Source organism: Odocoileus virginianus, chromosome 15 (genome assembly GCF_023699985.2).
Source record: "Odocoileus virginianus isolate 20LAN1187 ecotype Illinois chromosome 15, Ovbor_1.2, whole genome shotgun sequence".
NCBI lineage: Eukaryota > Metazoa > Chordata > Mammalia > Artiodactyla > Cervidae > Odocoileus > Odocoileus virginianus.
In genome coordinates, this window is record NC_069688.1 from 2,528,083 (window position 1) to 2,553,119 (window position 25,037).

Here is a 25,037-nt window from a genome sequence, read left to right on the forward strand (position 1 = left end):
TCCATGGCCCCTCCTGGTCCCTCAGTGAGGCGACTGGTTCAGGTCACTCCTGAAGTGGCCCCGCGGGCTGGGAGCAGACCTGGGAGTTTGACCTCACTCTGTTTGACCGCAGGGCCTGAGCTCTTCCCACTAACTTTGGATGTTCAGGAACCATCTTTAAACCCACCATAGCTTTGAAGTCTCAGCCCAATCTCCTCAGTAAGTTTTTCTTCTGTCGCTGATGGCATTGAGGTGCTGAGTGGCTTATCCAGGGTCACAGGGAATCAGGCCTTCGACTCTTCACCCAGCTCAGCACCCAGTGCCCGCAAGTCTGAGCTTTTCCGAGCTGTCCTTCCGTAGTAATCCTATCAGGTGTCTAATTATTGAACCCTACCCGGGCCTGGTCCAGCCCTGGCTCCTGCACGGTGACCAGTGGCTGTTTGTTCAATAGACAGATGAAGGTCATAGTAGCTGAAGAAATCTTTATCCTCATTTTATCCTCATTTTATAAATGACAGAGCTGATCTGCAAACTCAGGAGTGGGCCAGCAGCAGCAGCAGCAAGCAGGCATGGCAGTGTTGTCAGAGACGTGTTTCTAGCATCATGAACTCCAAGGCCTTGACCGGTGACCTCCCCTGAGGTCTGCTCTGGCCCGTGGCTCACTGTCCCCCTGGTCCTGCTCTCACCCAGGGAAGCACCTCCGTGTCAGGGCGTCAGCTCCTGCCCCTCTGTGGCCCGACGAGGTCCCCAGGGGTCTGGATCTCAGCCTGGCTTCCTGCAGAGTGTGGGGCGGAGGCCCAGCCCCAGAGCCGCGGCTGTAATTAAGAGCCCTCTCCACCCTGGGCTTGGCTGTGGCCACGACACAACCTTTATATAGCTGGTGGTGTGGCCTTCAGCGATCCTGTGGCCTGCCAGTGTCCACAGCCGGGGAGCCTCCGCCTGCTTCTATTCTGGGGACGCTCTCTGGTGGTCCTGCCTCCCCTGGGGAGAGGGGACATGGCCTTGGACTGTGTCCTTTAGCTCTTGGATGCTGGCTATACTGACGGCTCAGGAGGAGCCTCTCGAGTCTCTCTGGTTCATGATACGCAGGCTTCTCCCTCTCTCCCTCCCCTGTGCTGTATGTTCACCTGCTGTCCCAGTGGGTTTTGACTACTGGATGCGATCCTTACCATGACAACACACACACAGAGACACACACACACACACACACACACACACACAGAGACACACATACACACACAGAGGGGCTTTCTCATGTGTGAGGTGGAATGCATGTTATTGTTCTCCTGCAGATCTCACTGGGAGCATGCCGGCATCCCCTCCCCAGCCATGCGTTTCACCAATTGGTGATTTTATGCGTGTCCTCAGCCCCTGCAAGAAGGGTCCCAGTGCCCTGTGCTCGTTAGACCTGCTCACAGACTCGGCTGCCGTGAGGATGGGGAAGGTGGGCCCGGGAGCTGGGTGCTGAGATTCCTTGTGAGGCTCTTTCTTGCTTTTGACTGTATTGGCCACAGGCCACTTCACCTTCAGGTGAGGGAATCACTTGAAACTTTGTTCTATGCTTTTTTTTTTTTTTTAATAGCAGAAAGCAGTGTGAGTAAATCACAGGACGTGCTTCTGTAGCTGGGAATGGACCAGGTAGACCTTTGAAGACAGCAGCTCCCGGCAGTGCGAGTCTCCAGGCCTCTGTATCATACTCGTGGGTTACTTTCTCAACACGCATTTTTTGGTTCCCTCTAATCTCCTGGGCTTTGTTCTGAGGCAAGGGGATCACGATGGTCAATGATAGCATCTGAGATTCTGCTTTTAGGGCGATACTTTCCAGAAAGGAGAGGGAGGGGAAAAAATATCAAGTGAACATGAATGTGATTTCATAGAGTGGTTAAGTGCTTTGAAGAAATGAGGAGGGTCACATGATAAAGGGTCTCAAGTGGGAAGGTTATAGGAAGGCCTTTGAGAAGAGAAAAGCTGAGTTGAAGCTGGAATGACATGAAGCAGCCGTTCACGCCAAGGTTGATGGGCCCAGAGTTCCAGGCAGAGGCAAGTAGGGAGCCAAGGGCCTGCAGGAGGTCTGGGCCTGATGCTGGTGGAGGAGGGGCCGGGCCCGGCGGGCACAGGGCAGTAACGCTGCCCAGGAGGGGAGCATCACAGGCCTTACTGCGAGGGGCCCTTACTGTCGAGGGTGGATACTGAGGCTTGACTTGGGGGCTTGACTCTCCAGAGTCCACCCAGCTGGGAGGGGGCTGAGAACCAGCCAAGGGCAGAGCGCACCTCAGCGCCCAGGAACGTCCCCTTGAGCACCCAGAGAGCCTGTCCAGGGTGAGCCTGGGCCCGGCTGTTGGCATGTCTGGGCAGCGTGTCCGGGCTGGGAGTTTGTTTGGGCCTGTGTCCCTCGGGGCCTGAGTCTTGTGGTCATCAGAGAGGGCACAGCCCTGCTGGTGGCCTTGTTCCCAGGGACCTAGTCCTCCTGTCTCCACCCTGTCTCCTTTCCCACGTCCCTCTGTGTGGCCCGGAGACTTGGAGGTGAGCTCAGCGTGTGCTTGCACGTGTGTGCACACCCACCCACCCACACACACACTTACATACACCCCATAAATCATACATACACCCCCCACACTCTACACACACCCACACATAGTTACAGACACCCCATAAATCATACATTCACCCCCAGACACTCTGCACATGCCATACACACACTCACATCTAGGAGTACACACGTGCCCACGAGCCGACCCGCCCAGCTCGTCCCCCCGGGTGGATCTGAAGCCGGGGCAGAGCCGGCGGCCGCCCCAGCTGTGGGTTTGGAGCTGCCACGTGGATGCCTGTGGCCTGGCTCCCGGATCACATCGCCCTCAGGAAGCGAGGCCGGGGGTCCCACCCTTTGCCTGAAGGTCACTGGGAGGTCCTCCCTAGGAAAACTTGTCTTGATCGAGGTCACACCCTGGAAACGGTCATGGGGTTGCTTAATTCTAATTACGTGCTGGGACATTTTATTGGAAAATTACTGAACGTGACAGAAAACTAAAAGCCACCCATCACTCATTCTTGATTTGTGTGCTTGGGGAAGAAGGCAGAGTCGCCCAGCCCGGCCCCGCCGGACGAGGCCCCTGCCTGATGCCTCTGTCGGCTGCATCTGCATGACCCACACGTCCAAACCCCAGAGCTTCTGCCTTTAGCCTCTGCTGAACCAGGGAGGGCAGCTCGTGTCATCCACACTTCCTGACAGGTATGTCCCGCTGCACAGAAGGAGCAGGCCCCTCGAGTCCTGAGTGCTCCCCACCTGACCGTTGCTCACTCCTGCTGGTTTCTGGGGTCTCATGATGGTTGTCCTGCCTTTTCAGTCATGAGCTCTCTGCGGATTTATGGAGGCAGGGAGGCTCCTAGAGCAGGCTTGCACATGCCCTGTGACGCCCCCAGTGCAGCGTGGGCTGCTGGCAGGCCTTGGCACCCCGCACCCTGGGAGAAGCATCAGGCCCATTAGCTCACCTCTTCCTGTCCTGTTCATTGGTACAAAGAGGATGATGGTGACATTTCTACCTTGTCAAGTGTCCTGAGAATCTGAGGGTTGGGACATGGAAAGTGCTTAACACAATAATGGCCTGAGCACACACTCGGCAACTGTCTACTCTTACTGTGTACGCTCGTGTGTGTCAGCATGTGTGGACTGTAGCCTGCCAGGCTTCTCTGTCCATGGGATTCTCCAGGCAAGAATACTGGAGTGGGTTGCCATTTCCAGCTCCAGGGGATCTTCCCGACCCAGGGATCGAACCTGCATCTCCTGCTTTGGTAGGCCAGCTCTTTACCACTGAGCCACCTGGGAAGACCCTATGTGTATATTTATTACTTTCCAGAAAGGTGATTGAGTCTATATGTTTCACTCAGGGCAGTATTTCTCGACCTTTTAAAAATAATTATCTCCCTTGAAGGGAATTTATGTAAGTGTTTTGTTTCCTCTCGTTGCCTGCTTCTGTGAAATTTTAATATCACACCTACTATTTATGGTGTTTGGGTAGGTTGGACTTTGGAGGGCCCCGTCTGAGATCTCTCAGATTTTTTCAACCCCTCCCTGAAAGCCATTTTTGCCCCTTTGGAGGCAATATTACCCGCTTTGAGAATGCGTGGTTTCTGGTGTGTGCTAGGATTACAGGATGAGAGTTTGGGGAGGGCCTGCGTTCATGGCCTGCCCTTGGTCCCTGGGGAACTACAGTGTTGTAGGATCCTGGTTGAGCAGATGGACTGAGGTCTAAAGGCTCCAGTTAAACACAAGTTTCTCTGTTTGACAGGTTCCTTTTTTAACCTTTAGTTTTCACTATAAATTGAGGACAGTGCTATTACTACCTACTCTCTAGAGCCCAGGGGACATGCACATGAAAGGCTCCCTTCGTAGCCTGGCACAGAGTTCGTGGCCATCATAATTAGGGCACGGCCTTGCCAGCACTTCTGAGCTGTGGCAGAGACTGGATGGAATCCCAGCTCTGCCCCCTGCCCAGCAGGGGTGCTTGGGCTGGAGTCTGTGCCTCTCTGAGCCTTGGTCTCCTCATCTGAAATAATGTGATAGTTACCAATCTGGTGAACAACTTACTGTGGCTCTTGTTTTTATTGCACTGTTTATTATCTTACTTAATGCCATGATGCTGGGAAAGATCGAAGGCAAAAGCAGAAGGGGGGGCAGCAGAGGATGAGATGGTTATAGCATCACCGACTCAGTGGACATGAATTGGAGCAAACTCCAAGAGATAGTGAAGGGCCCGGAAACCTGGTGTGCTGCAGTTCATGGATCACAAAGAGTCAGACGCAACTGAACAACAGCAGTGTTTTTATGGCAAATCTATTAAAAAAAAGTCAAAACTGAAGTTCTCAGGCATAACATGACTGGATCTGAGCTCCTCATCACAGGAGGGAATCAAGCAGAGTCTAGAAGTTTTCGCACTTTGAATTCTGTAAAGGGAACTAGCCTATTCAGGAAGGCAAGCCCATCCTTGACCGAATGCACGGGCTGGCCAAGTCCAGCCCGCAGGCCGGATCCGCTCAGGCACCGCGTTCACACACTGGGTTTTGTTGGAGGGTGTAGTTCATGTCAGCTTGTTTACATACTGTTGGTGGCTCTGCTCACACGACCACAGGCTGAGTGGTTGTGACGCGACCACGTGGCCCGTGAAGCCTGAGGTGTTTACTCTCTGGCTCTGTAGAGGGAAAGATCTCGGACTCCCGATGGTGGGTTCTGATGCAATGGTTGGGAGAATCTGAAGTTGCTGCCGCTGTCTCCTGGGGTGACCCTGGAGAGGGCGTTTCATGGAGTGCTGAGCGGGGTGCATGGGGTTCCCACCCACCCATTATATTATAATTTAATATATATTTTATATTATAAACTAATATATAATATTGTAAGTAATATACAGTATATTATATACAATCCAACCCATTACAGTATAAATTATAAATTATCCAGAAGGCCCCTTCCCTTCTGTGTCTTGATCATCATCCTGCATAACCCGCTCCCTCACCCCGGGAGCTGTTGCTTTATAGGTGCTTCCTCGCCTTGCCATTTTTTAGGGGTGACTCGTGTATCCTAAAAAGTCCTTCTGCCATCCCAGGTCTTAGCCGAGGATTCACACCCGGTATGACTAGAAAGGACTCAGGGTCAGCTGTGGGTCTGTGTGCTCCCCTTGCACTGCCTGGCTGTGGGATGGTCCCAGCCACGGCGCTGTTTGTCCCTGGGGCCATCCCAGACAGAGTGAGTGCACGAGGCGTGACCGTCTCATTTCCTGGCATCGCCTCGCCGGGAGTCCTGGCTCAGGGAGGGAGTTTGACTCTGCGCTTGCCACTGTGGCTTCGTGTTGCATTGGTAAAGGGGTGAAATGTAGCCCACAGTGAAATTGGCACTTGCAAAATGTATATACACGTATTCACAGTCTATATATACACACGTGCCTGTATATAAGTATGCATCTACATAATTAACTCCGTGGAGGAATCCTGCCTTCTGCGTGTCTCTCACGTCCTGTAGCTAGCCTTGACCTTGCTGAACTGGATTCACACTTGTGGGAGGGCGAGCGGGGCACAGGGGTTACAGGGTGTCTGGGGCTTTCCAAGAAATACGGCTGATTAATTGCTATACTTCTGATACAGCCCCACGCTTCCTGGAAGGCTGAAGGAAAACAGTTGTCAAAGCAGCATGTTCTTGGCGACTTTTTGGCTGTAAAATGTGTCTGTCTTTGTCCTTTTAATGACACAGATTCTGGTTTCTTTGAGTTTATCCACATATAAACACAACAAATCACAGACATGCAGTCACACAAGCACAGATACACATATGCACTCAAACACACAGGCACGAAAACAAACATGCCCACTCACAACACACACATGGATGCATGTATGTGCCTACACACACACACGAATCTAGAGAGGGGTGGTCCACACAGCAAAACCCCCTTCCTCCTGAGCCTCATCCTGGAAGTTATAAAATTACAGTTTTACTAAACATCAGTGCATTTTGGGGCTTTTCAGGTTGTGCTAGTGGTAAAGAATCTGCCTGCAAATGCAGGAGACTTAAGAGATGCAGGTTCAATCCCTGGATTGGGAAGATCCCCTGGTGGAGGTTATGGCAACCTACTTTGGTATTCTGTCCTGGAGAATCCCATGGACAGAGGAGCCTGGAGGGTTACAGTCCATAGGCTTGCAAAGGGTCAGACACGACTAAAGTGACTGAGCACACACATATGGGTGAGAGAGAGAAGGAGGAATGACATGGGGAATAGAAACAAAAAAACCCCAGCGCATATGGAGTGTCTCTGCGCTTCTGAAATACCTATGTGTATTCTGGACGTAGCCAGTGTTGCTTCATCGAGTAGTGAACACATAGTGGGGTTTTGTTTGTTTGTTTGTTTGTTTTCAATCAATCTCCTGTTCCTTGCATCAGTCTAACAACCGAACGTAAGGATGAGTGACCAAGGAGGTGGGGGCAGTGATGACAGGAGCTCTTGGAGGGGCCCCAGCTCCCCTGCAGGGCCAGCCCGGCGTCCCTCAGCGCTTGCTCAGCCTGGGTGTTTTATGCTGCAGCCGTGTCTACCTCGGGCCCCAGATCCTGCCCTGAGCTCAGGTTGAACCAGAGGAGCTTGTACTGGTGGACCCTGTGGGACCCATGGTTCCAGGGGTTGGGATGCAGAGCTGAGCACCTCCAGTGACCTCCGCCTTGACCAAAGCCCACCCAGCACTGGGGAGGCCCTGAGCCCCAAACCCCAGGCAGGAGAACAAGAGGAAACCTGCCCGCTCTGCACTCTGTGTTACATATAAGTCCCTGGAAACGGGTCCCATCCCCGTAACGTGGGACTAGCAGGTGGGCAAAAGCCCCTTGCAGTGACATCTGGGACACGGCGGCCCGGGAGGTCCCACCCGGGAGGTCCCACCCTGGCCCCAGTCTGCCCGGCCGACGCCCAGCCCCTCCTCTTCACTGCTCCTGCTCAGCCGGGCTTGCCTCAACGGCAGCCTTGTGGGGGCAAGGACGCCCCAGAATGCAAGGTTGAGTGCTGTCCACAGACCCCACCGACGGCCGCCCCTCACAGCCCTGGTGCCCCCAGGCTCAGGGTGGAGCCGGAGAGGGAGCTGGAGCAGAGCCCAGCGCCCTGGGCAGGTGGGCTGGGCGGAGCCCCAGACACGGGGTGGGTGTCCCCGAGAAGGTGGTCTGAGGGCAGGCCTGGGGTGAGCGGAGGTTTGACTAGAGAGCCCAGCACCTGGTGATGCCCTGGGGAAGACACGGGGCTGGAAGGGACGGGGCAGCGGCCGTGGTCAGCTGGGAGGAGAGGGGCCCCCACCCGCACTCCCTGCGTGAGGTCGGCAGGAAGCCACACTGCGGGAGGGCCTCCACAGCCCCAGGGGGCCCTCCTGCCAGTCCTCAGGGGAGGCAGCTATCTGTGGCGGGCGGGCAGCCCAGATGGGGGCCCCTGCACCCCGGACCGTGTGACCTCATGCCCCAGCCTTCCTCCCGGCCTCAGCCCCGGCTCTGCTCAGCGGGCTGCCCCCGCGGCTGGTTTGTCTGGGGTGGAGGGTGGCAGCCAGGCTGGCCACGCTGACCCACCAACCTCCCCACGGCTCCCATGGAAATGCGGCTGGTGGCTGTTCCAGGAACCCACCCCGCTGACCCTTGGGGAGAGGAGCCAGGGGCAGGTGGGCCTGGGGGCTGGCCGTGTCCGCCTCTGCCTGGTGCCCTGGTCCCCACCTTGCCACCACCCCCCCCCCCCACCCATACACACACAGGTGTGCAGGGCTGACACGGTGCACAGCTGAGCCGGGCCCCACTGTTCGCAGAGGGCTTCAGGCCTCTGTCTCTGTTCCCTGTCTGGGGACACGACCCAGAGTTTGGATACAGCCTGCACAGTCTGACCCCAGGCCGCCTGCTAATGGAGAGGCTGCGGCCGCAAGTAGAGAGAAGAGGCTCAATATCTTGCTTGCCCATCCACCCTGAGACTCACAGATGCTGGTGGGTGGGGGTCGGGGGTGTGCCTGCGAGGAGGTATTTGTGCTCCTGCAGCCTGTCTTCTTTCCTGAGGTGCGGCGGGGAGGTGGTGTGTCCCGGCCACATGCCGAGGGCCTCGGGTCAGTGCTGCCACCGGAGCCGGGCTCCCGGGGCCTCTGCCCGCCGTGGGTCTCCCGCTTCTCCCCCCACCCCTGGTCTTCCCAGCCCAGTCTCAGCCCCTCTGCCCGGGGCCAGGGGGACATGTCTTGTCCACCCTTCTCTGGAGTCATGTGGTAATTTTGCCACTTTTTTGGTTTTCCTATTTCTCCATCTCCTCAGACTCCACATTGGAAGGAAGGGAGGGTTCCCTCTCACATGGGACCCCTGCCCCGTGTGAAGCCTTGGGGCTGCTCCCTCTCCTCTCTGATACTGCAGAAGCTCAGGGTTCAGGGGTGTGGATGACAGACTGGGCCAGGTGACCCCTCGCTGGGCACCTGCATCCTGGGGTGAGGGGGCCATGACCCCATGGGGTTGCCACGGCCCCGTGGGATCGCTGTGGCCCTGGCCCTGAGTCTGGAGCCTCGTGTCCTTTCTCTTGTCCAGTCCCTCCTGGGACCCTGAAGTGTGGATGCTCAGGGCGTGGATTTGGTTCTAGAACTGAGGAGACTGTCTTGGAGGGTTGGAGGAGATGGAGGGTGCCTCGCACAGAGAGTGCAGTTCCCCCCACGAAGCCTACCCCGCCCCTGGCCATCCGCACAGCGCTTTTGGGGTGCAGGGCGGGGCCCTGCTGCCTGGGGCGTGAGCTCTGCCTCCCCGTGGTGAACTCTGTCACTCCGGGGCCAGTCGTCCGACCCTGTCCTCTGAGACGCTCCCTCCAGGCCTCCTCCCTGCACTGGGTCCCCTTCCGACCTCACGAGCCTCCCCTTCTCAGCCCCTTTTACTGGTCAGTTCCTATGTCCCAGCCTGTGACGCAGGAGGCTGGGACCTACTCTGAAACCTCCTCTCTGCCCCTTCCTCTCCAAATCATCTCCACTCCCAGTGCGTTAACGCTGTCTGCACACAGGCATCTCCCACATCAAAAGCCAGGAGCCTTGTCTTGGAGATGGAAAGCCAGGCTCATAGATCCGGTTGCTTGCAAACACAGGGTGGTGGGAACTGGACTTGGGTACTCTGTTTCCCAAATGGGTTCTTCTTACAGGTTTCCGGACACTCAGAACATCCTTTCTTTCTGGTTCATTCCTCATCTAGTCGGCCACCTGCCTGCCCACTCTGCTTGGCAGAGAGGCTGGGGCCTAACTGCCTCTGCCTGCGCACCCCTGTGGCTCTCAGCCACCTCCTGGCTGGCCCCCCGCCCCCATCCTTGCCCTCCGGCATCGGGGCCCCCGGCAGAGTTGGGATCTCTCTCCAGGGCCTGTCGGTCCCCACCCCTCCTGGACCACCCCCAGCTTATTTCATAGTTGCTCCTCCCTGTTTGCCCCCCGGCCCTGGCCTGCACCTCCGATGACTCACCCTCCTCCTGCTCCCACCTGCCTGCTTCTGCCTCAGACCTCAGACCTCAGTGGAGACACCTTGACCCTCCAGCCAGCTCCGATCCCGCTGTTTGCATCCCCCACTGGCCTCTGCACCTTCCAGGGGTTATGATCACACAGTTCTTGGAGACATCAGTGCCTGACTTGACCGGTTTCCACCCTGTCTGCTGGACGGCAGCTCCCTGAGTGCCGAGGGCCCCTCACCACGAGCCCTGGACTGGCTCAGCGCCAAGCACGTGGCAGGCGCTCATCAGATGTGGCGTGAAGGAGGTTTGCGTTCAGGTGCTTCTCAGATGCCAGGTGCTAACGGTCACTGCTGGGCTGAGCACCTGGATGCTGGCCGAAGGCTCTGCCGCCCTCCTAACTTCCAGCCGCTCCAGGCTCCTCCCTGCCTGGCCTGCAGGAGGTCCTTGCAGTCTCTGGTGACACCTACTGGTGCTCAGCCCATGGGACAGTCCCCAGGAGGAAGGAGGTCCAAGGAACAGGGACAGCTTGAATCACACCCTCCTGGTTGGAGACTTTCAAGGACACCATGTTAACCTCTCTCCCCCGGGCTGGAATTGCCCCCTTCCTACCCCGCTCTGTATCCTGGGCAGAGTCATTTCCTCATTGCCCTGAATTGAAGACCCTGCCTGGGGTTAGGAGGTGTCCCCTGATCCACCTCTGCCCTCTCCCCTCCCTGGACTTCACTGCAGGGCTTGGTACTGCACCCCACAACCCCCCACCCATCACCCCTGGGCCGACTGAGCGGCTTCCTCCCCAGGGCTCTGCCCTCGCTGGGACCTTCTAACCCTCTGCCCTTCCTGTGGCTGCTCACGCCCTTCTGAGCTCTCAGCCCAGAGGGCACCAGGCCCGAGTCTTCTCAGACCCCACGTGTGTCCTGGCCCCCACGCCCAGAGCCCCTCAACAGCCAGTTTCCTTTGCAGACTGATCATGCGTGATGACCCCTTGCTTCTCTGTGTCTCTCTGCCTTTGCTCCCGGCATCCCCCATGTCTGGCCTATGACTCCAGCAGGGCAGGGCTTCCTCATCTGTGTGTTGACACGTTTGCTCCTCATGGCAGGATGTCTTGGGTCCAGAAGTACATATGAGCCCCACGAGGTCCCTGCCATCCTTCAGGCCTCCTGGGGGGGTCCCGGCCTGGCTGCCCTCGGGGATTCCAGGCCACCCCTGGAAACAGCCCTTGCACCCCCCTGCCCACCCCTGGCGACCCTGCTGCCCCCTACCCCTACAGTCTCCAGCTGCCTAAGCATTGAGGGTACCAGGGCAAGGCTCAGGCCTCCTTCTAGGAAAGTATAATATTGATAACCAGTAAATACTGTACTAGTGAATCACCTTCATATTTTTAAGGCCCATGTGAAAATACAGAAAAGAGAAAGGAGGCAAAAACCACTTCAAGTTCTGCCCTCCCAGAGGTAGCCACAGTTTAAATGTTAATGTATGTTCTTCCCCACTCCGTATGTATATGTTGAGTTGTGATATCAAGTGTGAAAATGCTGGGGTCATACTGAGTCTGAATCCTGCTTCTACCGCTAACCAGAGGTGTGCTTGGAGCAGGTCATCTAAGCGCTCTTAGACTCAGTTGTCTCATCTGAAAAATGGGCACAACAGTACACTGATAGGTGTCACAAAGGAGGCTAAACACTGGCCTCTGCCGGCGGAGCATGCCTCAGCTATGCCCCGGGACCTGGGAGTGTACAGTGTGTGTGCTCCTAGGTTGGGGTCTTACTCCTTCCAATCTCCCTCTCCTGGGTGAGGGAGCTGCTCGGAGCGAGGGATGCTAGCTGGAGATGGTTGGAGAGAGGAGGATGCTGACCATCTGGAAACATCTAACCCGCTTTTGTGAGAGACAGTGAGGCCGTTCTGGATTTGGCATCAGCAGAGGGGACACTCAAGGGCAGGGGCTTGCCATCTGCCCACCCCAGGTTCCCCAGTGTCCTGCCCAGAGCCGGGTATAAGCGGGCCCAAGCATTCGGGCCCGACGGGCGGAAGTCAGAGAGCAGGTGAACCCTCTCAGTGCAGAGTGAGGAAGCCCCGGCTTCATGTCGGGGTGTCCAGAGGCAGAAGGCATGCCCCCAGAAGTAGCAAGCTGGCTTTCTGTCCCCGCAGGCTTTGGAGACAAGACAGACTCGGGTCCTCTGTGCTGGGTGACCTTGGAGAGAAGCTTCGTGCTGTCGTGGTTCCCAGCCAACGTCGGGGCCAGCGTGCTGGCTTTGCCTCCTGCTCGCTCTGTGGCCTTGGACAGCCTGCCGATTTCTTTATGCCTTCATTTCTGCATCTGTGAACCACTGCACCTGGCCCGTAAAGCTGGAAGGAGGAGTCAGTCAGACTTGCTGATGGTTCCAACGCGCCTGGTGCAGTTTCTGTGCAGAGCAAGCTGTCTCCCTCTATCTGCTGGCCGCAGGGAAAGCTCTGGTCCCAGGCAGAAGCAGCCCACATCACACGCCTTGCACAGTACTTTGACGTGTGGGCTTTTGGTCTTGGAAGCCCGTGGTTCTAATCGTTATTCCTTTCATCCCTGGGGCCTTGGGGCCCAGCTCTCCGGAGCGGGGGTGTGTGGACTGTTTTCCTGGCTGGCCTCCTGGCCTCGGAGGAATGACCCCCTGAGTCTGCCGGGTGTCTGGCCCATGTCTGTCCTCCCCCGCCTCCTCCCCTGCCCACTTGAACCATCGTCATCCTGTCTGTGGTTTGCAGCCCTCAGCAGTATGGCCGCGAGGTGATGGATGGGCAGTGAGCGCCTCCTCCCTCGGGCTCTGCTCCCAGCTTCTCCTGGTGCTGCTCAGCTCGGCTGGGGAACCACCCCTGCTTGCTTGTTCTAGACACAGGTGGCCCTTTATTCAAACCCAGACACCCTTTCTACCTGGTGAGTTTCTTAACCTCTCAGCCTCAGTTCCTCCGTCTATGTCATGGGAACAGTCTGCCTCCTTGAAGGGCTATTGTGAGTCAAATCTCCAGCGTGACTGGTGCACAGTAAGCACGCAGTAATTGCCAGCATCCTCGCATTGCCCCCCCCCCCCCCGCCCCCCGCTGGAGAAGCTCTGGAGTGGGAGCCAGGGGACTGGGAGGCATGTCTGGGACGGCCTGGCGTGTCTCCTCCATACAGAGCTGTGGGTGGGTCAGCACAAAGCAGAGGACGGCAGAGACCATCTGTGCTAACCCTCCTCCCCTGATGCTCAGACACACGCTCCCTTTTTGCAGCTTGGTAAACTGAGGGCAGGTTGAAGTGTTTTTCTTCCTGGGAAACTGCAGTGAGTTCCTGGCATGTGTCCCAGGGAGCAGCAGCTCTGATCAGCCAAGACTCAGCCTCTGTTGCGGCTTCTGATGAAAAAGAACCCATCCTGGGGAAAGGGAGATCACATGCCCAGGAAGTCTAGAATGTTCTACCTTCCTAAAGGCTGAGGGAATACGGACATCAATGGGTGAACTCCGGGGGAAGCAGGGGCTTTGTCATCAGCCGTATCTTTTTTGTGCTTTCACCCTTTCAGAAAGGAAAAGCAACCAGCTCACCGGGAACTAATTAAATACGCATTTTGACTGCTGAGAACTCACTCTCCTCCTTAATTCCAGAGCGGCTACTTATGTTCATCCTGAATGATAACCTGAAAAGTCCATGTTGATTGGATATGTGATGGTAATCCAGTCTCTCAGCAGCTCCTTTGCCTTTTCTCAAGCTTTTTGCTTGGACTTGGGGGCAGTGGAGTTCCTCTTTCTTCAGTTCTCTTAGACAGTCCTGCAGACGTTCTGTCCTGCCCCTGCCAGCCCCTTCGGCCTACCTGTCCCCGTCCGTCAGGGGAAGCAGAGGCTTTCTCAGACCCCAGCCCGCCCCCACCCACCGCGCACTTCTGGTGTTTATGCCTTTGACCAGAACTGGGTCACAGGTGCATCTCTAGTTGGAGGGGGCGGCTGGAAGGTGGGGACCACAGGAGGCATAATTGGCTTGGATGTACCACTCACCGCTTTTCTCCCTGGGCTGACAATGCTGCTCATCTGAATAAAAGTGACATTGTTTTCGCCAGGAGGAAGTGAGGGATGGCTATTAGGGTGGCAGCTAACAGTGCCTGACCCACTTTGTTGGCTGGGGTCCTGGACTCTGGACTGTCTCACCTGGATGTCTGCACAATGAAGCCCTTTCCTGGGAGGCATCTGGTCTACCACTCAGCATTTACCTCTTGGCTCAGGCATCCACTGGTCCTTCCATTCAGCATGGGCTTACCTCCGGTTCTGAGCCTGGAACCGGGAAGGCAGTGGAGACAGAGCTGGACTGAGACTCAGCCGGGCCTCTAGACTTAGTGGAGAGGCAGCCACACTGGTCAGTGCCTTCAGCACGGTGCCACCAGCCCTAGGACACAGGACCCTGCTGAGGGGTCCTCACCCAGTCTGAGGTGAGTGGGAGCAAGGCCCAGGGGGCTGCTGATCAGAGTCTGGAGGGTCAAGGAGGAGGATGCTGTGAGGCAAGGTGACCCAGGGTGTCAGGGCAGCCCTGGCACTGCCTGGAGCTGACACATGCCAGGCTGGCCACAGTCAGCCCACGAGTGCCCTGAAGGCAGGGATGCCATCGTACAACTGTTGTCTCATTTGTGGGTCCTTAAAACTAGCTCAGGACCTGGATTCTGTCTGGACCTCTGTAAGTATTTCAGTTCCAATAAGCAAGTTCATGTGGAAATAAATAGATCATTATCCAAGAGGTGGACATGTCTTGGGCAAAGGTATGTAGTTATGGGCTGAGAGTGACTTTGGGTGCTCATCCCCACTCCCTGCAAAGAGGTGATCCTCCAGGGCCCCCTCTTCCCTGGGGAGCCTGGATGCAGGGTGTATTTTGGGAGCCATTTGTCCTGATTTATTAAGTCAGTTATAAATTCCCTCTTGAGGCTTTGGCGTGTATGGGGCTTAGTGATGCCTCCCATGAGGGGACTGGCAGGTGGTGTGGGGACTGATGTCTTAAAGTGGTTTGGGCACATGCTGACATCTCTGAAATGTTTCCATCTTCTCTGTGTTCGTGGCCTCTGAACTGTCTTTGACCATCCAGCTTCGGGAATCAGGGCCTCCCCCTGGGATATTTGCAGAGACAGAGGCTCAGTGGCTTTGCCTGCCCTGAGCTCCAGCCGTCAGACTCCAGGGGTTTGCTCATAATCAAGGCTAGAAAGTTCTGAGTCAACTCATTTTAAATGATGCACAGTCCCAGCCCATCCCACTGGCAGCCTGCCAACCTTGAAGCAGTTGGTCGTCACCCGCAGCTGCCGCTGTCCTGGGTGGCGCGGTCTGTATTCTGCACAGCGCCAGCATCCACTTGCATATATGTGGTTCTGGACACAGACAGCTCTGTGCTCTTTCCAAAATAACGCCTTCCTTGGGGCCTGTCAGACCTCTGGTGCCTTCTGGGGTAAATGTTAAAAATACCTCCTCCCAAATCAGGGAGAATCCCATTCTTGCTCCTCACTGCTGATTGGTAAAGGGTCCCACAGTGAAACACTTGGACTGAAAAGAAATCATCGTACATGAAATCTGTGGGATGACAGAACTGCCTGATCAAGTGTGATTTTTACAATAATGTATGTTACCAGATTGCTTCCAGGGCAGGGTGGCGTCTATGCTGAGTTGCCTCTGATGGTAAATTTAAGTCCTGTTATGGCTTGATCTTGCCCGTCCTCCAAGCTACCTTATGACAAGTGTGTTCTTTGAAAGGTGTCCCATATCACAGACGCTCACACTGAGAAAGAGATTAGGGGACTTGCAGGGAAGCCAACACTAGGGCCCTAGACTTTAACATTCACAGTGGGTTCTCTGTCTAGGATTTTTAAAAATTGAAGTATAACTGATTTACAATGTGTTAGCGTCAGGTGTGCAGAAAAGTGATTCAGTCATGCACATGTATGTATATGTGTATGTTATGCACATCCAGTCATGCACATGTATGTATATGTATGTTATGCACACCCAGTCATGCACATGTATGTATATGTCTATGTTATGCACATTCAGTCATGCACGTGTATGTATATGTGTATGTTATGTGCATTCAGTCATGCACATGTATGTATATATGTATTTTATGAGCAGTCATGCACATATGTGTATATATGTATGTTATGCACATTCAGTTATGCACATGTATGTATATGTGTATGTTATGCACATTCAGTCATGCACATGTATATATATATACACATGTATTCTTTTTCAGTTTCTTTAATATTCTATTGTAGGTTATTACAAGATACTGACTGTAGTTCCCTGTGTTATATGTACAGTATGTCCTAGTTGTTTATCCAGTACATATATGTGTGTGTATATACATATATATATAGTAGTTTGTATCTGCCAACCCGAAACTCCTAGTTTATCCCTCCCTACCCTTTCCCCGGGAAGAGAAAGGGACGACAGAATGAGATGGTTGGGTGGCATCACCGATTTGATGGACATGAGTTTGAGTGAACTCTGGGAGTTGGTGATGGACAGGGAGGCCTGGCGTGCTGCAGTCCATGGGGTCGCAAAGAGTCGGACATGACTGAGTGACTGAACTGAACTGAACTGAACTGAGCTTTCCCCTTTGGTAACAATAAGTTTCTGGGATTTTTAGGGCAACTGGAAGAATCCCTTTTCCTTCCCATTTTTTTTTAAAGTGAGAAGTCATGAAGATGTTTAGATATGTAATGCCATATATTGACATATGTTTTACTGTGTGACCTTCCTCCATTGCTTCTGTATAACTGAGCAGTCTTGCTTCCTCTGGGATTTGCCTGGAATGGCACCTAAAGCTCCCTCAGGCAGCATAACAGACATCTTGCGGGTGGGTCCCCAGCACGTTTCCACTGACTCCTCTCTGACCTGGGATTCTCATCTGTAAGTTCGTGCCTTTGTGAGTGACATTCGCTCTGCCTGGGTCCTCTTTTGCTCTTTGGTCCGGCTGGCTGAGTCTTACTGTTGCTTCAGGAGACACCCCAAGCATCGCCTTTCCGGGAAAGCTCCCTGACCTCCCGAGCTGGGCTGGGTGTTGGATCCTGAGGCCCCCCAGGAGCCCAGACCCATCTGTCACTTAGGACCCTGTTGATCCTGTGGGCATCGCTCTTTGGCTCCCTCTAGTGGACACACTGCGAGCTCCTTGCTGGGACCTTGCCTGTGCGTGTCACCTCTGGGCACGGCACTGGCAGTAGGGCCCACGCTTATCAGCAGTAAACGCAGCTCCCGATCGATCGGTCGGTGTGGCCCTGCTGCTGCCGCTGCTCCCGGCTAGACGCTCCACGTGCTGGGGGTGGGCAGGTCTCTGCCTTGTCGCTTTCCACGGAGGGAACGTCATGATTGCTCATCAGTCTCCTTCCTCTCGCCCTTCCCAGATGTGCTGTGCCCCAGCGTTCGTGTGGAGGGAGATCGCTTTAAGCACACCAACGGCGGGACCAAGGAGATCACAGGTACGGGAAACCGCCGTCCAGCACAGCTTGCTTTGCAATGCCGTTTGCCAGACATGAATCTTCCCTGGTGGCTCAGGCTGTGAAGAGTCTGCCTGCAATGCAGCAGACCCAGGTTCCATCCCTGGGTTGGGAAGATTCCCCTGGAGAAGGAAATGGCAACCCACTCTAGTATTCTCACCTGGAGAATCCCATGGACAGAGGAGCCTGGCGGGCTACAGTCCATGGAGTTGCAAAGAGTCAGACACGACTGAGCGACTAACACTTCCGCTTTCTTCTTTGCTGGACTCGACCACGACCCTCTTGGACTCAAGGTGGTAGCCTTGGTGGTACTGTCCTCATCCCCGTCTTTCACCAAAGTCCTGGGGTTGGTTTGAGCTGTGCAGGTAGCAGCTCCCCTCCACGAACGCCCACCAGGGGAGGCCATTCACGCCTTCCATCTGGGAGTCGGTGGTGATGCTGTAGGTGTCGGTAGAGAATGAAGTAGGATGAGTTACGTGGGGAATGAGTAAGTGATGGGCAGCCCGAGTAAGAGGGTGAATAAATAGCTGCATTTGGGCGTGAGGGAGAGAGTGAATCAGAGTTATAAATATAGGAGCGAATCAGTGGATGAGGGAGCAGAGAGACGCATGACTGCAGAGCCGGCAGCAGAAATAAGCACTGCAGGGGCTTTCTCCGTACACGACGGGGTGACTGGGGGCACGCAGGGACGGCTGAGCCAGCTTCCCCTTCATCCTGGCGGTGATGAGTGTCTGTCTACTGCTGCCTGTGGCCGGGTGTCCCGCAGACACCTTAGGTGCGTGATCACAGGGGAGCTTTCTCCCCCTCCAGGACAGCAGCTCAGCTCTCCTCACCAGTGCCGGCCGGGTCGGGAGCCCCATCTCTCCACCCCAAAGCGTTTCGGGTCCAGTACTAACCCACGTGCAGTCTCCCTCCCGAGGCAGTGAGCCATGGGTGATGAGGACCAGGTGTCTCGTAGGTGCCACACTCCCCCACTCCCACCCCAGGGACCCTGCCTGCCCACATGAACATGCCAGCATCTGCATCTTGGTGCCTGGGGGATGTTTCTAGAATGGCAGGAGACTGTGCTGCCTGTGTGCACAGCAGGTGAGATGAATCAGGGGGTTAACCCTGCTCGGGCGTCACGGAGTAACCCAGCCCTCAGCCAGTGACCACCGGTGAAGAAACACTCAGGCCCTCTGACCCACTTCCTAGAGCATCCCAGTGGGGTCCCACCACAGCTGCTCGCCGGGGCTGAGGCTGGAGTTAAGGAGAGAAGGTGCTGCAGACCTGCCAAGTTCAGCGCAAATGGGTAATGGGAGCAGCTTTTTTAAAAGATGTGGTTCGCAAAAGCTCATCTCCAGGTGTTTCCTTAAGTGACTGCAGCTAGTCTTCAGGCTCAGTGGGGCTGGAGCAACGAGGACGGGGTGGAGAACAGATCAGGCATTTGGAGGCGGCGCTCTGGGACTCAGTTTACCCACTTCTGACATAATGTCTCTTAGGACCCCTCCCAGCTCTGAAAACTGAACATTCTGCAGATTCTAGCACCTACGATGTTATGCAGTGCTCTCTGGAGTTTTTTTTTAATGGTGAAAGAAGGTGCTGGGCATGGTTGTACTCTGAAACTTGGCCACAGACGTTCCGATGGGTCTCTCTTTCTGCCTGCTCTCTGATGTCTAGATAATCATCACCAAGTCCCAACTGTCTCAGACGGTCCCAGCCCAGTGCTTCTTCCCTCCCCTCCCCGCCGGCCCCGGGTTTCCAGTTCAGTCCTCCCTGGTCCCTCAGCTCCTCCATCCCTGCGGTGAGAGTGACCTCTGAACACAGGCGCAGAGCTGTGTTTCTCCCTGCTTTGAAGCCCTTCCTTGGCCTCCACCTCCTGCAGAAACTCAGACCGCCTCACATGGCCGTCAGAGCCTGGCCCGATCTGCACCCACCTCACTCACTCCTTGTTCCCCCTCTCATGGTTCCTGACATCCCGTAATAGTGGGAATTCTCAGAAGGAACCTTGCTGACTCAGGTCCAGTGACCTTTGCACATCCAGCACAGGTGAGCTGAACAGGCACACCTTGGATACCCTTTCCTCCTCCTCTCCCCAGATTTCACTTGTTCTTTAAATTCAGGCCAGGCCTTGCCTCCTCTCGGGAGCCCTCTTTGATGTCTCCTCAGCTGGGCCAGGCAGATACTCCATGTGCTCCTATATAAGCCTAGACATCTCCCCCTTCCCATCTACCCACTATACGGACAATGCTCACCTCTGTGCCCATTTCTCTGTGGACAGTAGACTTCAGGCAGTGGGAGGCACATTGGGAGTTTTGTCCTGTTGATTACTGAAATCTGAGCAGCCAATGGGGCATCTTAAGATGTAGGACGACTGGAGTGGCTCCTCTTTCCACCAGTGGAGCCTCAGTGAAGAACAACAGCAGATTCCATCCTTTTCAGGGATGGAAGCATGAATCAGATCAGTCCCCACCCCTCCCCAATTGCTCAGCTTCCTCCACGACAGACACTGTGTGCACCTTGGCCAAACCCACTGAAGACTGGGAAGTGACTCTCATGCCTGGGGCGTCCAGCGAAGCGTGGTCCCTCGCAGACCTTTGAAGGACTCCGGGCGGTGGTCACGGTGTCCCTGATGCCATTTGCTTCAGCTGAGTCCACGACTTTAGGGAGGTGCCCCTTCACACTTTCTGCATTAAACCATTGCCTCTTTATCTCTCGGAGCGTCACATCCGAGTCCGCTTACCTCGGGAACATTTTTCATTTTCCTTCCCAGCCTTTATTTACTGCAGGCAATTCATCTTTCTCTCGGTGCCCTTTGCTGCCACCTCATTAATTGCTTGTTGTTCAGTTTCATGGTGTTTAAGTCTTTGTTTTTATTCATGGAAACCAGTGAAAGTGGAATTAGGCAGTAGAGCATATGTTTGCTTTTTGAAAAGTCTTTTTTTTTTGTTCTCTCACAAATAACTGCTACAGGGAAACCCAACTGAAGGTGGAAGTTTCCAGGAAGAGGGATGGTGCTGTGAAGGGAAGGAGCAGGCCTCTTTCCTGTTCAGCCCCGGCACTGCGCTGTGTGGGCATCGGGCACGTGCCCGCGGGATTTTGAACCCACTCTGTTGAGTGAGAGCCGGTGCTCCTTGGGACCTCTGGGGGCCAGTTCTCCCAGCTTGCTGCCAGTGCTGACATGTGCTTGGCTCAGAGCAGGCTCTCAAAAAATACATCTTGAATGAATAAATGAAATCCATGGACAGAGGTAGTGGGATGGGAGACTGCAGTCATTGTCAGGGGAAGTAATTAATATGAGAACTATTTTGTGGATCTTTCACTGCATGTCAGGCTCTGTATGATGAGCTTTGTATCATCATTCAAGCTTCACCACAAACCTTGTGAGTTGCATGCAAAGATAGTCCCCTTTCTACAGATGAAGAAATGGGTGCTCAGAGACGTTAGGCACCCCTACCTAAGGTCACATAGCTAGAACCTCATGGTCAGGAGGAAATGGAAAAACCCACTCCAGTATTCTCTGACCTGGAGAATCCCATGAACAGAGGAGCCTGGCAGGGCTTTCACTTTCAGGGTCAGCCCAGGTTGGTCTGGCTCTACTACGGATCAGACTCTTGGTCGGAGCTCTGTGCTTTCTGTCCTTGCAGCTCCTTGTGCAGAATTCGGAACAGACAGGCTCTCAGGAATACAAGTTGGATGACTCAGTCATCTCTTAGGACAGAATTTCTTGGTAGAAGATGTTTTAATCATCCTAACGTGAGAGTTCGTTTCCTGTTTTCCGTGGCCGCGCTCCAGAGTGTTGGAGCCAGAGGAACCTTCCTGGAGAATCGTAGGTTCGGTGCTGCCGATGCTGAGCAGCACATTAGCCCTGGGGATACGGAGACAGGAGAGGCCCGGTGCCTGCCCCGGGGTGGGCCTCCCTTCACTGGCCGGGAGCACTTTCTTCCCTGGGGACGCGGTGTCAGGCCGATGCATCCCACTGATGCGTCTGTGAGGGTTTTGTGGTTGAGCTTCTCTGAGGACCGTATCTGCAGGACTCAAACCAGCCCCCAACGCTGGTCCAGGCGGTTTTGTAGAGGGTCGTGGGTCAGGATGTGTGGCTGGTGGTGCAGAATCCCAAGGAATAACCGACCTGCTGAGTCAGCTTCCTACCCTGTGTTGAGTGATCACCTGGGGTCCTTAGGACAGCCTCAGGTGAGGTGTCAACCTTCTGTTACAACCAAGCACCGAGGCTCCTGTGGGTTATGTCGCTGCTCAGCATCACAGATACGTGACTGACCTGGATGCCACCCTTCCTGTCCAGCCTGCTCCCCTGAGTCTCAAGATCATGTTTTTCCCATTACTGCCCATGACCAGTGAGCGAGGTCCTCTCTTGGAACCAAAACAAAGCGAAAGACACCTTTCTGTTACTGCAGTATCACAGACAGCCGTCTTCTCTCTGATGTGTCTCGTCTCTTTGGACAGGTTTTGACCTGATGGACTTGTTCAGTGTGAAGACACTCTTGGGGGAGAGAGAGAACGGGGTGCAGAGCTCCTACGTCCGGATGGGATCCTTCCCTGTGGTGCAGAGGACCGAGTGAGTGCTGGCTTCCCCCGCCGCCCCCAGACCTGCCCCGGACGCCTCCGCAAGGGCGGGAAGGAGCCGGTGAGCTTGACTGCTCGCTGAGCACTGGGTAGGGGTTTAGCCTACAGAGTGCCTGGTAAGATCACCCTGCGATGAAGCATCCATCACTGACCCCGGAAATTCTACCTGTTTCTTAACTGATCTGTTCCCAGTGATGTTACTGGTCCCCTGGTCCTCCTACACTCACCTCTCCATATGGATTTGGGGCTTCCCTGGTGGCTCAGAGGTTAAAGCGTCTGCCTGCAATGTGGGAGACCTGGGTTCTATCCCTGGGTCGGGAAGATCCCCTGGAGAAGGAAATGGCGACCCACTCCAGTACTCTTGCCTGGAGAATCCCATGGACGGAGGAGCCTGGTAGGCTACAGTCCACGGGGTTGCAAAGAGTCGGACACGACTGAGCGACTTCACTTTCTCCATTCACTCATGCATATATTTTTAAAACGGGACAGTAACCCGTTCAAAATCTCATAGTCCTAGGAAGCAGAAGTTGGCCTCGAACTCCGGTTCTCCAACTCCAGTCCCTCTACACTGTCCTGTATTTCTGTGTATGTATGAACAGCCAAAGAAAAAGTCTTAGTCTCTTGATAGATTTACAGGAAGGTAGTGACAGAGATAGATAGAGATAGGAGCATGCCCTTAAGTTACTGTAGGTTTGGTTCCAGACCACCACAGTAAATTGAACGTCGAAGCAGAGCTAGTCATACATTTTTTGGTTTCCCAGTGTGTATCAAAGTTATGTTTACATCGAACTGCAGTCTGTTAAGTGTGCAACAGCACCGCGTCTAACAAAACAATGTACATATCTTAGTTGAAAAAGAGTACTGTGTGATAGTGACCCCAATGGACTTGCTTGGTGCAGAGTAGTCACCAGTCTTCCATTTTAAAACAACACAGTATCTTCAAAGCCAAAGCAGTATCTAAACACAGTATCTTTAGTAAAGCTAAAGCAAAACGAGGCATGCCTGTGTATAGATACACAGATGTAGATATAGTTATAAATAGTTATAAATACATAGATACAGCATATACATGGGCTTCCCAGGTGGCTCAATGGGTAAAGAATCCACCTGCCAATGCAGGAGATGCGAGAGACGTGGGTTCAGTCCCTGGGTTGGGAAGATCCCCTGGAGAAGGAAATGGCAGCCCACTCCAGTATTCTTGCCTGGAAAATTCCATGAACAGAGGAACCTGATGGGCTACAGAGTTGGACACAACTGAGCGACTGAACACGTACACACCCATAGCATATCTGTCTGTATGTTACACGTACATGTGTGTTGAGATGTAAGTGTATTTGGAGGATCATTGGCAGAGTTGGCCTCATTGTTGCAATAAGATAAAGAAGTGAAGGGCAACATCCGTCTGAGGCTCCCAAGCCCATGTGCATGCAGACCCTCCCATGGGCAGTGACTGGGGGTGGCCCTGACTCCCGGGGAGGCCCAGGGGAGTGATGGGTGCTGCTCCCAGCTCTGGGGTGTGATCCAGGGTGGAATCTCAGCTCAGAGAATGACTCTGAGCAGCTGGGCCGACTCGCGGCTTGGATCTGAGACCTGAGACTCACAGCAGGAGGACCAGTCTTTGTTCGCAGCTCCTACAGCCAAACCAAGGGTCCCTGAGGGTCCACGGGTCTGAGAACCAGGAAGCCAGACACCCCCTCATTTCCCGTCCTGGCTCTCGGGCCAGACAGCCTCCACCCACTCCAGTGCAGAAGCAGTGCCTCTGAGCAGGGCAACAGCTGATGGTGAGAGGGGCGCTCTGGAGACCAGCCGGTCTCCAGGGGGCAGTCTCTGCTGGGCGGCTGAGCCCCGGGAGTTTTGCCATGACAGCCGGCCGCCCTCAGCTGGGATAGGAGCGCCACATCTCCGCACGCCCCTGACCCCTGGCAGGGAGCTGCGCTCCCTCCGCAAAGGGCAGTGTGCCTGCCGTGTATGGCTGTCTGGGCTGGAGCTGACGGGGTGGAGGGACTTCACAGATAAGAGCTGGCCCCCCGCGCTCTGCAGGAAACCAGTGCTCTATGGGGACGGAGGGTGTCCTGTGATGTGGGGCAGCGACCAGGCAGGATAAGACACCCTTGTGTGGCCTTCCTGGGGGGCAGCAGGCAGGGAGAGATGAGGCTGGCACACTCGGCTGCATCTGACCCCAGGGCGGGAGGCAGTGTAGCATCTCATTGATTTTGGAGAGATGGAAGCGGATGAGCATTGGAGGGGAGGTGGATTTAAGGGACAAGACAGGGCTCAGAAAGAGTTGTGTGGAGGCCCTGCTGGGAGGAAAAGGCAGTGAAGACAGGTGAGAAGGTAGACTTCTGAAATCCACGAGGTCAGCATGGCAAGACTCAGTGACCCCGGGGTGCCTGGGCTTCCTTTGCAGCCTCCGCTCTCAGCCTGGCGTCTCTTGTCTCCCTCCAGGGACGTGTTCCCGCAAGGCTTGCCCGATGAGTATGCCTTTGTCACCACCTTCCGGCTCAGGAAATCGTCCCGGAGAGAAGACTGGTATATCTGGCAGGTCATCGACCAGTATGGCATCCCGCAGGTGTGAGCCGCATGCCGTGTCCCGGTGCGGACTTCCGTCTCCTCCTCGTGGGTCAGAGCAGCACCCCCTGTTTTCTCAAGGGGTCCTTGTCTTGGGCCCTGAAAATGGAGAGTCCAGTGTATCCAGGCCCAGGGTACCTGCAGGGACTGGGAGACCCCCGGGGATCTCCCGGGTACTGAAGCCTTCTTTTTCCCCTGATGGCCAAGTGCCCAGCGCCCTGGTGGGCTGACGGCCTAGTTCCTTTCTCAGGGACCCTCAGCCCAGCCAGGGAGGTGGCGGCCAGCACTGCTGTCCTATAGCACGTGTTGTTAGCAGCATGTTCATGATGTAGTGGAGGAAACCGGCTCAGAGTCGGCATGACTGGGGCTCAGACCTTGTGTCTGGTCCTTTCTTGGTGTGGGCTCTGAGCCACATTGGCTTTCCAAGTTCTCATGTTCTCAGCTGGGACACAGAGCACCTCCCATCAACAGTTGGTGGAGGCATCGTATGGAGTGATGTCTGTAAAGCATCTAAGAT

At 55.0% G+C, this 25,037-nt stretch overlaps 1 protein-coding gene across 1 annotated transcript in view; it reads left to right on the forward strand.

Moving 5' to 3' along the window:
- COL22A1 (collagen type XXII alpha 1 chain) overlaps positions 1 to 25,037 on the forward strand; it is a 197,316-nt gene that overhangs the window by 10,464 nt on the left and 161,815 nt on the right. The window contains exons 3-5 of the mRNA XM_070476953.1: positions 17,297 to 17,371; positions 21,833 to 21,944; positions 24,398 to 24,521. Of these exons, the coding sequence (XP_070333054.1) occupies positions 17,297 to 17,371; positions 21,833 to 21,944; positions 24,398 to 24,521 (311 nt within the window). The remainder of the gene's footprint in view (positions 1 to 17,296; positions 17,372 to 21,832; positions 21,945 to 24,397; positions 24,522 to 25,037) is intronic.